The 13366-nt window shown below is 38.5% G+C and overlaps 1 protein-coding gene across 1 annotated transcript in view; it reads left to right on the forward strand.

The window, feature by feature from the left end:
- FERRY3 (FERRY endosomal RAB5 effector complex subunit 3) overlaps positions 1–12234 on the forward strand; it is a 35468-nt gene extending 23234 nt beyond the window's left edge. Inside the window, exons 10-13 of the mRNA XM_007469443.1 lie at positions 1–187; positions 10702–10759; positions 11471–11538; positions 12142–12234. The exon at positions 1–187 is cut by the window's left edge and continues 58 nt beyond it. Of these exons, the coding sequence (XP_007469505.1) occupies positions 1–187; positions 10702–10759; positions 11471–11538; positions 12142–12234 (406 nt within the window). The remainder of the gene's footprint in view (positions 188–10701; positions 10760–11470; positions 11539–12141) is intronic.
- The last annotated feature ends 1132 nt before the right edge of the window (positions 12235–13366 follow it).

Genomic DNA, 13366 nt, shown 5'->3' on the forward strand with positions numbered 1-13366 from the left:
TCGGCATTCTAATCTCTCAGAAATACATGTTGCTTTCCATCTTTGTGTGGACGACAACGTGAAATCGGGAAACATCACTGCTCGGGACCCTGCCATTATGGGTCTCCGAAACATACTCAAGGTTTGCTGCACCCATGACATCACAACAATAAGTATTCCTCTCCTGCTGGTGCATGATATGTCAGAGGTAAGCAGATAGAAAAATACCAAAGTTTTCTGAAAATGTTAAAATATTGTATAATAATAATAATCCACTTTACATTTTAAAAGCTCTGTTTAACTAATGAGGCTTTGCATCTCCTATCTGCATCTCCTATATGTCACCAATAGAATTGAGTGACATATAACATAAAACAGTGAATAATCCTTAACCAAATATGTTCAAAAGAATTCTAGCATTATCCTATAGTAGGTAAACTAGAAAGCGAGACTTATTTTTAGCTTTGGATAAGGCATGTGCCCCTAATCCTCCCCCTTCTCGTCTATGTTTGTCTTAGGTAGCTTTAGATTTACCTCCACATTTGTATTTGGCTTCGGCTAACATTAAAATTAGTTTGCATTCTCTGAGTAGGCATTATAGGCAATAGAAAGAGAAGCCAGATCACGGGAAGAAGCCAGCCTCATTTTAACATTTTCTCAAGGATGCTCTTAGGATAATGCAAGTACTGGCTACTACGACCAAAATGTGGTGTAATCATTCATTCATTTTATGATGTACTGAACTTTATTTTACGTTTTTAATTTAAAAATCTCTTTCCATGGCTGTTTGCTTTCTCTCCTGCTTTCGTCCCTTACCTACATAAAAACCAGTTAGAAGGGATAAGTTGTAGAAATAATACAGAGACTAAAAATTCAACTTCAGATAGTCTGGAGGAGCAAAGCAGCCTCAAAACAAACCGGTGCAGGCAAGTCCTTCTGGGAGAGCCAGTGGCCAACGTGGTGAAGGATCCATGTCAGCAACATGGTGCCTGCTTGTTTTGAGTGGCACTTTTTAAAAAAGCAAAATGGCTAACTGGCAAGCACAGCTTGTGAAAGGAAGGAAGTTTGATCATCGATTATTACAAGTTGTTTACCAAAATAATAGATATGTATAAATACTGTATCGTAAAGTGCAGGGTAAAAGATCTGATATTGTACTTTTTAGAGTGGCTCAGTCCCCAGTTAGACTCATCACATTATAGGACACCTCATTTTAAATGCAATACTCTATATAAACACACACACAAAAATCAATTCCATATAAGACAGGATGATTTTAAATGATTTCCCACTTACAATTCATTTGTATTTTTACCAGACACACTATCGTTTTGATTAGAAGAATTCTGGTTCCATCAGATGCAAGCTGCATCAAACTTTTTAATTTCTCAGCCTCAGTCGTACCTAATACGGCATTAGGAGAGATTGACCAACATGTTTCGTTTTGTTTTGTTTTTCCCACTGTAGCTTTATAAAGTTTTAGTCCCATCAGGAATTTTTAGCCATTGTTAGTGTCACTAACTAGTCCATCTATAAAAGAGTCTTTGGGGAATGACAAAGAAAGTTTGTGATGAATTCCAGCCACACGGAAACATCCAAACATTCCTGCAGCTGGACTCCTGGTTAACCAGTTTATAAAAATGGTTATATGTAGGTGGGAAACAACCTCAAAAACAGTGTTTCCAAAAGTCACTAAGTTCGGATTTACTTCCAGACATCTGATACTATAGCGTGCCCTCTCCCACAGTGTCACAAAGGTTACATGTTTTAAATTGGGACAGCCAGCTGCAGAACATTAAGTCTGTTTCCAGAGTGTCCATTTTAATTCACGAAAGTATATTGAGCCACGATCCTCCCATTGGTCGTATTTAAACATCCATTCAGGTCAAGAAGTTTATCCTACAAACTCAGACAACACTGCACAGGATATAGAGGCAGTATTTGTCTTAGCTTTCGTGCAAGGATCCCAAAGCATTTCGGCTCTTGTTTTCTTCCTGTAACAGACTTGCCAGACTCTCAGTTACCATATTGCAGTGTGTGCAAGGTAATGATGACAGTGTCGGAAACAGTGCATGTCCCAGCATTGATAAAAACAGCTGTAGAAATGAATTTTGCAGTTTAAAAAAACAGAAAAGGAAGAAAAAAATCTATCGGCAAGAAGGAAGACATCCTGCTCTTACCAGTTTTATCTCTGTAGATCTTTGTGATCTGAAGACACTGTCATCCTGGGGTTCAGTCTAACCTGATAGACGGGGAGTGAACCTGCAGGTCATGAATCCTGAGTTCCTGACCTTTCCTTTTGTTTGTGCTGTTTAACTTGTTGAATCATTTGGGACTGAAGGGTTTTAGTTGTTATAATTGTTGTGGTTGATGCAGATGTTGTTCTTAACCTTTTATTAGCGTATAATACACATAAAGAAAAGCACACATAAATATACAGCTCACATTTTCGCCAACTGAACACCAACATCACCAACGCCCAGATGATGAAACAGAAGGTCACCAGCCAGCACCCCATCGTCGCCCCGTGCTCCCTTCCCATCGCGTAACCCACATTCCCTCCCTCCACAAGGGTAACCACTGTTTTCACTTTGAAAACCATAGGTTAGTTAGGTGTGTTTTTGTAATTTATGTGGGTGGAATCCTGTTGTACATACTCCCGTATCTGGCTTCTTTCACTCAGTATTGTGTGTGTGAAATTTATCCATAGTACTGTTTGAGGTTGTAGATTGCTCATTCTCATCGTTACGTAGCGTTCCATTGCATGACTGGACCACAGTTGTTTAGTCATTCTACTATTTGTGGACATTCGGGTGGTTTCCAGGTGTTGATTATTGCGACGAATGTTGCTGTGAACATTCTAGGACATATGTTTTGGCATTTCTGTTGGATACATACTTAGGGATGGAATTGGTAGACGGTAGGCCAGGCACCTATTTAGCTTTGGTAGATCCAGTCAAATAGTTTCCCAAAGCGATTGTTGAATGTAAAAGATGAGAAAGCCAGACTGCTGTTGCTCACCTTCTGATGGTGCTTATGAAACCGATTAATATGCGTGTTTCAGGAACCTCCGAGGCACAAGCTTGAGGTAAAGGATAGTCTTGCAATTTCCCTCAGGGGTGCATAAACCCAGGAAATAATTCTTGTATCTACCATGTAAGACACACAGTGAAGACCTAAAAGTATATACCAGTTCATCACCTCTGCAGTTCAGCCTTACTCTAATTGGAAGATTCAGGTTGGGTAGTCAAAGTGCGGCCACTAACTTTAGATACAAGATATTGTCTGTGATCATAATTAGAACTGGCATCCTCATTTCAATTTCACAGGTTTAGAATTTACTCTGTGTGTGCCATGCCCACTTATCATCTAAAGTATAGCCACCGGGCCCAGTTTCCTGCCTCATTTCCAAAGTCTGAAGTGTTTCACCTGATCCGTTCAGCTCCTTCAATGGATTTCTTTCACATGTGCTCTCACAGATGTGACGCTACGATTTAGTCACTTTGCTGTTAGTTAGAATTCATGATCAAAAGCGTTCTGTGCTTACCTGACCCACTGTGTTGTAGACGCCGCCTACTGTATAATATATACTACGGGTTACTTCCAGAAGAGAGCTCCTTACAGGACTACAGGCCACATCGCATGATGACACCCAGTAAATCATGTCTTCTTGTGACCTTGTTGACTTCTAAAGCTTGCGGTTTAGAGTCCTCAAAGCCATTCTTTTTAGGTGCTGCTTTCGATCAGAGAACAAATGACAGGGGTGCTTGGGATGGAGCCTCTGTGTGGGTAAATGGGGGTTTTAAAAACCACCTGGGTGTGTCTTTGTGCAGGTGCCTGCAGCTTTCTAGCTTCCTTTCTGATCCACCTGCTGCTAAGTAGCGCTAAGCGAAAGTAAACAGAATGTGAGTGTTCATATCATGTGAAAATTAAATTGTCTGTCGCTTCGAAGATATCCTGGGATCCTGCCCGGAGCTGGTATTTTGGTGTGTTCTCTGTATAGCACTGATGAAACTTTGCGTTAATTCACATCATTCTGAAGAGTTCGTATTAATTTGGCTCATAGATATTTGCTCTAGACCACGCTATTAACCACACATACCAAAAGCAAGAAAGCAAGCTATTGAGAGAGAAAAGGGGATGATCTTTGGAGAAGTGGGGCAGTGAAGGGACTTGATTTTTTCCATCTACTTTTGGTCAAACCACTAGAACTATCCCTGTTCTAACTTGTGCTTCAGTCTTTCATCATTTCCATCATGATCCTGACTTTAATACAGTGGGATCATATGTATTCTGTATGTTGATGTTGAAGGCTGGCCCTTCGGAAGCTCTGTGCTCACACTGCACAATGGCTGTCCTCATGTAAGTAGTGCTTAGCCTTGGCCTTAGCCTGAGATGTTTCAAAGGCTAATCGTAGATGACCATAAATTACATATAAGACAAGCTACTGTCAGATAATGCTTTTTTATACGTAAAAACAAGTGCTTTATTATAATAGTATGAATAGTAATAATTCCTTGATTCTGATTATTTCCGTGGTATTTCGAAAAAATGTTATGTTTTAGAGTAGCATTTTAAGGTGATGCAAATACTCAGTTATACTTTAGCATTTATTCCCACATATGATCCTTCGATAAAATGTTTAATGCAAGTGAACGGTAAGTAAATAAAACACCACTAATGAAAACCAGCAGAAACAACGAAACCTAAAAACAGATACACAAAGACTTTTGAGGCACTGGAATTGTGAGACACGGACCATAAAATAGTTGATTACTGTGTTTAAAGAGCTTGAAGACAAGCTTAAAATGTCTTCAAGTAAAAAGATGCTGTGAAAAACAACCTAGCAACTGCAAAATTGAGTTTTTAGTCACTGAAAGAAATTTAAAAGACCTAAACAAACAGATACACTGTGTTCATTGGCTGGAAGACTCAGTACTGTTATCTGTTCTCTTCAAACTGATCTGTAGATTTAAATCCCAGTCAAAATCCTTATAAGGTGATTTTGGAGATAACGCTAGTTCTAAAATTTATATGAAATACACAGGACCTAAAACAGTCAAAACAATTTTGAAAAAGAACAACGTTGGGGAACTTACAGCAATTGATTTCAAGGCTTACAAGCTTAGCAAGCTACAATAACCAGTGCAGTGTGACATTGGCAAAAGAATAGACTGTGGATCAAAGGAACAGAATAAAGAATCCAGAAATAAATCCATGCATATATGGTCATTTGATTTACAGCAGAGATGCCAAGGCAGTTCAGTGTGAGAAAGTGTAGTGTTTCCAACCAGTGGTGTTGGAAAAATTGGGTATTGTTTATACAGGAGAAAAGAAACAAAAACCCTTGAGCTTTACCTCACAATCATATATAAAAATTAACTTAAAATGGATCATAGACCTAAGCCAAAAAAGCTAATAGTATAAAACCTCTAGAGGAAAACACAAAAGAAAATCCTGGTATCAGATTAAGCAGAGATTTGTTAAGACACCAAAAACACATAAACCATAAAAGAAAAGCTTAATAAATTGTACTTCATTACAATTTAAATCCTTTTCTCATCAAAAGATACTGTTAAGAAAATGAAAAAATCCAGGTCTCAGACTGTCACATGACCTTGAGTGGTTCACTCTACCTTTCTCAGTGTCCTTTTTAGTTTATAAAAGTTGTTTTTTGTGAGATACAAATTATGTATATTGTAAAGTTGCATGTAAATGTAAGACATTATTATTGTAGTTTTCAGAGCTATCAGTATTTCTTCTTAGCTGCAGGTAGGTATTTCTTAGTCACCTTGCTCCCTCTGTACATTTTTTTAAACTAGGCAGAAATAAGCCAAAAGACAAAAACTTGTCACTCCATGCATGTGTGTACTCCCGTAAGGCACCGTGGCTCTCTTGTAACAGCCTTGTCAGTTACAAGGAAATATTCTTCCTGAACTTTGAAGCTAAGACGTATTATAAACTTAATTTAGACATCAGGCAATTCTACTAGTCATTTTTATAAGCGTCCAGAGTCTCGGAAAAGAGGATTCTTTACTTTTTAGCCCTTTTGGCAACTAGACCCCTTTTATTTATCAATCTTAAAAGTATCTTGGACACAAAAAAGTAGTTTCCTGGGAATTCCCTGCAGTTCAGTGCTTAGGACCCTGCACTTGCCTGCTGAGGCCCCAGGTTCGATCCCTGGTCGGGGAAGTAAGATCCCGCATGCCGCGAGGCACAGACAAAAAGAAAAAGAAAGCAAAGTAGTTTCCTCTCAAAGCCTAATTCTAGCTAGAGAGAAAATCACTTTCTTTTTAAATTTCCATGGATAATAAATGATTCACTCACTCAACCTGTATGCTTGAGCATCTGTATGCTCAGTGTTGCAGGAGACATCATCATAAAGGTAATAAAGGTAAATAAAAAGTGGTTCCTGCCCTTAGCACACACCTTAATAAAGAAGACATAGATCCCATCTCCCTACCTGTTCCTCTACCACCGCCCCCCACCCCCCCACCCCCCCAAAAAAGACAGAGTAAAATGTGATCATGGAGATAAAAACAAAGTACTTTGGGAGTTCAGAGACACCACTTGTAGCTGGGGAACTAGGGAGTACTTCAGGAAGGAGAAGACAGTTAGGGAGGGAAGAACAGGTTTCAACAGATGGGAAGAATGGGGAGGACATTCGAGGCAGAAGAAATGGCTTGAGGAAAATGGGAGGAGTGGGCGACAGGCATTGCAGATCATGTTCAGGCAAAGGCGGACAGGCAGGCTGGAGTGAAACCTCACTTTTTTAATTTAAAAGTCATAGAAGCTGAGATAGTTTGGGTCCTAAGGTAATTAGTCTTAAATACTAAAGAAAGTCTTACGTGTTATTCATGCGGCAGCAGGAAGCAATTGCAACTTACTAAACAGGAGTGTAATGTGATCAGAAAGGTATTTCAGATAAATCAGCCAAATCAGTTCGAAGGGGAAATTCTGGGGTCCAGGAAACTACATGGGGAGCGATAGCAATAACTAGACCTGAAATCACAGAGACCGTCAGAGATGGGTGAAGGCCTGGGATAGCTCGGTGACACTCAGCCCAGGAGAGGGGCTGGCACATTTCATGAAGAGTGTGAATAATGCCGGAGAAGCCAATTAGAGCAAGACTGAGAGAAGGTTAGGTGATTATAACCCAAAATATAAAGTAAATATCCATGAGTCCATACTGATATAAACAAATGCTCGGATAAATAAATGAATAGGGGAGAAGAAACAAATCTCCCATGCAGAAAAATTCCAAGTAACTTATGTAGATACTCCATCCTCAAGGAGGGGAGCACAAAATCTCTACCTCTTAAGTGTGGGCTGCCCACAGTTAGTGACTTCTTGCCACAGAGGTCAGAGGGGAAGGTCAGGGCTGGGGACCTTAAAAACACCACCCCAGCCAAGTGTTCCAGGCTCACATCACTAGTCATAAGTCACATTGATTATCTACCCTTGATACGGTGTGATGAAAATGATAGTTCACCTCTGTAGTCTTCCTGCCCAAATCCATAGCTCCTGTCTAACCATGATGCAAACATCAAATTCTAATAGGGGGCGTCCTACAAAGTACCTGACCAGCCCTCCTCTAAACTCAGGCTCATCAAAAACAAGGGAAGTCTGAGAAACTCAGGGCAAGAGGAGCCTGGGGCGACATAATGACTCAATAGAGAAGTGTCCTGGACATGGTCCTCGAACCGAAAACGCCATTAGGTAAAAGCCGGGGAAATCTGCATGCACTGTGGATTTTGGTTAATAATAAGGTGTCAGTAGTAGTTCAGGTTTTTTTCTGGTTTTTAAGTAATTTGTTTATAGTACTGCATTTACAAAGAGAATAGTGCACCCAGTAGAAAGAATAAAAATGTATTTGGGGTTTTATTTTTAACTGACTGCAAATAGAAATCCTTTAGTGACATCATGGCAATTTGACAGTTACGATTAAGTTCAATAAAAGTACATGGGGTACTTGGAAGATCAGATTCTAGCTGCTTCTTTCTAACAGCCTCTGATTCATCCGGCTCCTTAAATGATACGGGCTAAAGCCCTTATTTGGTGGGGAAACATTTCCAAAATGAACTTTTAGGTTCTCTCTTAATAATTTTCTCCTGTCAGTTGTTAAAAATAGGACTTTCTGTTTCTGTGTCTGTGTGTGTGTTGGTTATTTCACCTCAGTGTCATCACCCGAATTCCTATAACTTCACAGTTGTGATTTTACAATGTAGAAAAAAATTCAGTTGTTGTAGTCTGCTATTGCTTTAGATGTACATATCGCTGAAAACCCAAAGTAGATTAGAATTGCTAAAGGATTTTCCTGCCATTGTTTGATGTAGTCTGGTTTCTTTATTCCTTTTTAAAAAATTTTATTGAAGTATAATTGATTTACAGTGTTGTGTTTAATTTCTGTTATATAGCAAAGTGACTGTTATACATATATTTACATTTTTTTCATATTCTTTCCCATTATGGCTTATCACAGGATATTGAATATGGTTCCCTGTGCTAAACAGTAGGACCTTGTTGTTTATCCATCCTATATGTAATAGTTTGCATCTGCTAATCCCAAACTCCCAATCCTTCCTTCCCCCGACCCCCTCCCCCGTGACAACCACAAGTCTGTTCTCTGTGTCTGTTAGTCTGTTTTTGTTTTGTAGATAAGTTCATTTGTGTTGTATGTTCCCTTTATTCTTGATAGGTACGTGGACAGCCTCACTTCTAGTGCTCTGCTAATATAAGATGTTAACAGGGGAAACTGAGTGTGGGAGTGTATGGCAATTCTCTGTACCATTTTCATAATTTTTCTGTCAACCTAAAACTGTTTCAAAAAATAAAGCCTATTTTTTAAAAGCCTTCAGGGTGCTACTGTTTTGGATCTATTAAATTAGTAAATATGTTAAATAATGTTTTAAATAATATTTAAGTGTCCAAATGCTGGTGAACAGTATGATGAAATTGGATGATGCATACATTGCTAATGGCTAATGTAAATTGATATTACCTTTTAGGGAAAAACTTGAATTTTATTTCACTCATCTATAGGAGTAATTATGCCAAGAAATTATTCGAAAAAACAAGACATCTATAGATGTAGGTACACACATGCGTCATATACATAAATATGTCCACTGCAATGTTATTAACAAAAAGGGGAAATTGAGTTATAAGAGACCATTTTAAATAAATTATGATGCATTAACTCAATAAAACAGCAGTTTTTAAATTGTGTTCTGAAGATACCCCCAGGATGCTAGCCCCTTCTGGGTGTCAGCAAGACTAAAAATATTTTCATGATAATACTAAGGCACTCTATGCCTTTTGCATTCTCATTCTTGCATGAGCGTCATTGAGTTCTTCCCGAGGCTGTATGATCACACAGCAGATTGATGCAGAGGCAGATGTGAGAGTCTTCCGTGAGGCCAGGCATTAATGAGATTTGTAGATATGTAAGGCATTGCCCTTCTTCTCACTCACATTTTTTTGTTTTGGAAAATATAGTAACTTTACATTTTTTAAAAATACGTTACATTAACATATGGTGGGTTTATCGTTTTTAAATGAAATTTCTATTTTTCTCAGTTTTAATTTCTAATGCAGTAAATATCAGGAGACATAATCCACATAGACAAAAGCTCGGTGCAGTCCTCAGTGAGTTTTAAGAGTGTAAAAAAGATCCTAAAGGATCACCATAATGAATTAATAAACATATTTTATTGTTACAGTTACAAAGACTTGCAGCATGGGAAAGTAATTTGATAATAGTGAAAAGAAATAGAATTCAAAATGGCACAATCGCTGATCATGACCACAGAAAAGTATAAATATGTGGGTTGGTTGGTTCGCGGCACGCATGTGCTCACTTGGTCAAGGGTTAGGAAGGAGTGTCCGAAAAAGAGCTCATTTGGTTTGTTAGGTGGCTGGGATAGGGCGCTTGTTTGTTTCTGGTACTTTGTAATAACATGTTATACACAGAAAACTTTTTTTTTAATTTAAATTTATTTATTTATTTTTGGCTGCATTGGATCTTCATTGCTGCGTGTGGGCTTTCTCTAGTTGTGGCGAGCGAGGGCTGCTCTTCGTTGCAGTGTGAGGGCTTCTCACTGAGGTGGCTTCTCTTGTTGCGGAGCACGGGCTCTAGGCGCGTGGGCTTCAGTAGTTGTGACTCGCGGGCTCAGTAGTTGTGGCTCATGAGCTCAAGAGCACAGGCTCAGTAGTTGCGGCGCACGGGCTTAGTTGCTCTGTGGCATGTTGGATCTTCCCAGACCAGGGATAGAATCCGTGTCCCCTGCATTGGCAGGCAGATTCTTAACCACTGTGCCACCAGGGAAGCCCCAAGGAAAACATTTTAATGCATTGCTTATTCAAATATTGTACAATTTAATAGATTTATGCATGCTAACATATTGAGAGAAGTAGGTGGAGTTCCTATGTCACATATATTTGTCTTTAGAGTTAATTATGTAGAAAGTTTTAAGGGAATGTTCATTTTTAAAATTATATTGACTAGGCTAATTCAGTTAGTTTGCATTCCACAAGTATAGTCTAACAGCTGGAACAGGTTACATGCCTAAAAACCAGAGGAAATCTAGCTGAAATTAGCTAATGGTTGCCTGTAAGTGGATGGTCAACATTATAGATAAATTAAGATCTGACCATATATATATTTTTTTCTTTTTTACAAAGTTCAGTTAAAAACATGATTTGTTTTCTTTCTATTTTTAGGAAATGACTATACCGTGGTGCTTAAGGAGAGCAGAACTTGTGTTTAAGTGTGTCAAAGGTAAACACAACCTTATATTTAACAACAATGACCTCTATTTCTTCCTTGAAAATATTGAAAGTAGAGCAAGCCAGGAGAAAGAATTGTAGCAGTTACCCCTGTCATCTGGTGCCTCAGTTAAATGGTTTAACAAGCACATATTTCATAGCGGCTTTTTTATCTACCTTTTTCCAATCACAAAATAAAATCTCCAGCCCTCCTTTTTTTGGGGGCCGTGTCACACGGCCTGCAGGATCTCAGTTCCCTGACCAGGGATTGAACCCAGGTCACAGGAGTGAAAGCCTGTAATCCTAACCACTAGGCCACCAGGGAACTCCCTCCAGACCTCTTGAAATGTGAGGATATTTGGACATTGATGGAGCTTACTCTCTGTTACCTTTTATTTTCTTAAAAAGAAAAGAAAATAGAACCACGTGTTTAATTAATCTTTAATAACCTGTTTTGGCTTCATTGTGTGGAGGCAAAATAGGACTTAAGAAATGATCATTACAAGTGTTTTGACGGAACTATGTGAAACCTCTCTGGCCTGGAGAAATAAGGATTGCAGAAGTTTATCTGGCCTTCAGGCTTAACCTTTCCTACAGGCAAGTAACTACCTAAAAAGTCAAGACGTGGAGCTCCACGATGAAAATTCAGTTTATTTTCAATAAAGGACTGGTAGGTTTGAAGACCAGAACTCATAATTCAGCAAAGTCTGTTGTTCTCTTTTAGGTTTCATGATGGAAATGGCTTCATGGGATGGAGGAATTTCTAGGACAGTGCAATTTCTGGTACCACAGGTGTGTTATCTGGATAGCTCTCACCCCAGTTCAGTCTCTGTTGTGATATTCCTCGCAGACATAGCTAGGCACACTGCCGTAAACTCAAAATAGCATAAGAAAATGCTAGCAGCTTTCTGTGTTTTAAGGGGAGAAGTGTTTGGATGCCATCAAGGCACTTAGTTTACTGTCAAAGATGTTAGTATCTGCCACTCAAGGGATCTTTGATTAAACCCCAAAGCTGAACTTAACTCATCTTTCCTCTCCCACCCCACATTTATGTTATATAGATTCATAAAGAAGGACATGAGCAGAGAATGATTCCGTGTTCTATGTAAAATCTAGCAAAACTTATCACTGAATGCATTACTGTTATCTAGGGGTTTTTCTGGTAATCAGACTTATTATTTGACAGAAATAGCGTAGGTTCTCAGAGGCTGGATCCAGAGAAACAGCCCTGCCCACAGCTGTGCAGTTAAATCAGCTCTGAAAGATAGTGTTCACATATTACACTCCATGTCTAGAACTACTGCCATTGCTTCCATGTTTTAAAATACTTAAACATTTTTTTAAATCAGTGATGATTTAACAAGTGCAAACTTTTTTTTTCTTACCTTTTAACAGAGCATTTCTGAAGAAATGTTTTACCAACTTAGTAACATGCTTCCCCAGATCTTCCGAGTATCATCTACACTCACCCTGACATCCAAGCACTAAACCCCCTAGATTGATATCTGGCAGAAGAGGATGCATAAACTATCCAGGAACTTGAGATGTGCTGGGATTCTGTCAAGCAAAAGATGCCCAGAAAGAGGACTTGCCACCCAAGCCACGAATCAAATCATGATAAACATCTGTTAAACGTTCCAAAATCCACATGCCGTACAGACTAGTACTCAGCCCCTTACTTATACAGTTATTCTTTTTTTTTTTACACACACACACACACACACACACACACTGTATTTTATTTTTACAAGAGATAAACTGACACCAAGCACTGTAAATGGATGACCACAACAAAAGCAACAATGACTGCAATTACCAAACACGAAACACAGTCATACTATGTCGTAATATTGACATTCAGTCCAGTAATCCTCCACTGTAACAGCTCCTTTACTTTGCAGAGAAAATTGATTTGTATATTTTTTGCCTCTGAGTCCTTGTGGGATTTTTTTTTCTTTCTTCAAACAGAAGGTCACAAAAATTATAATCATCCCCATCAGTTCACTAGTCCCATGTAATTAATTTTTTTTTCATCTTGATCTTGTTAGCACTTCTATGAATTCATCAGTTTTCCATTAGAGTTCTGAAAATGCTTATTCACTCAGTTCAGCAGTATAGTCAGTTACCAGAAACCTGTACTTGTCAGAGTCTTTTCCATGAATTCCTTGAAGGTGAAACCCTTTTATAGGAACATTTTTGCGAAAGCGTCAGAGTACACCCAGAACTGTCTGTAAATGACAAAAGACTTAAAAATGACCACGGTTAAAGATTTGATGAAAGTTCATTATAATGCAATTGACAAGGAAATTTAGTTATTTGAGATATACATTTTAAAGTAATAACTAGAATTATGACATAACATTATACCAGAACATATAAGATTTTTAGAAATTTCATGTAATGTCTGAAACATTTATATTAACATATTTCCATACAAATAACCCAAAGAAAGTTTAGTATTAGTTGTTTTTTTTGTTTGTTTGGTTTCTTACACTGCAGATGACTTATTAGTCATCTTACACTGCAGATGACTTATTAGTCATCAGTTTTATACACATCAGTGTATACATGTCAATCCCAATCGCCCAATTCAGCACACCACCATCCCCACCCCATCATG

Source organism: Lipotes vexillifer, unplaced genomic scaffold, assembly GCF_000442215.2.
Source record: "Lipotes vexillifer unplaced genomic scaffold, Lipotes_vexillifer_v1.1 scaffold395, whole genome shotgun sequence".
In the NCBI taxonomy this organism is placed as follows: Eukaryota; Metazoa; Chordata; class Mammalia; order Artiodactyla; family Lipotidae; genus Lipotes; species Lipotes vexillifer.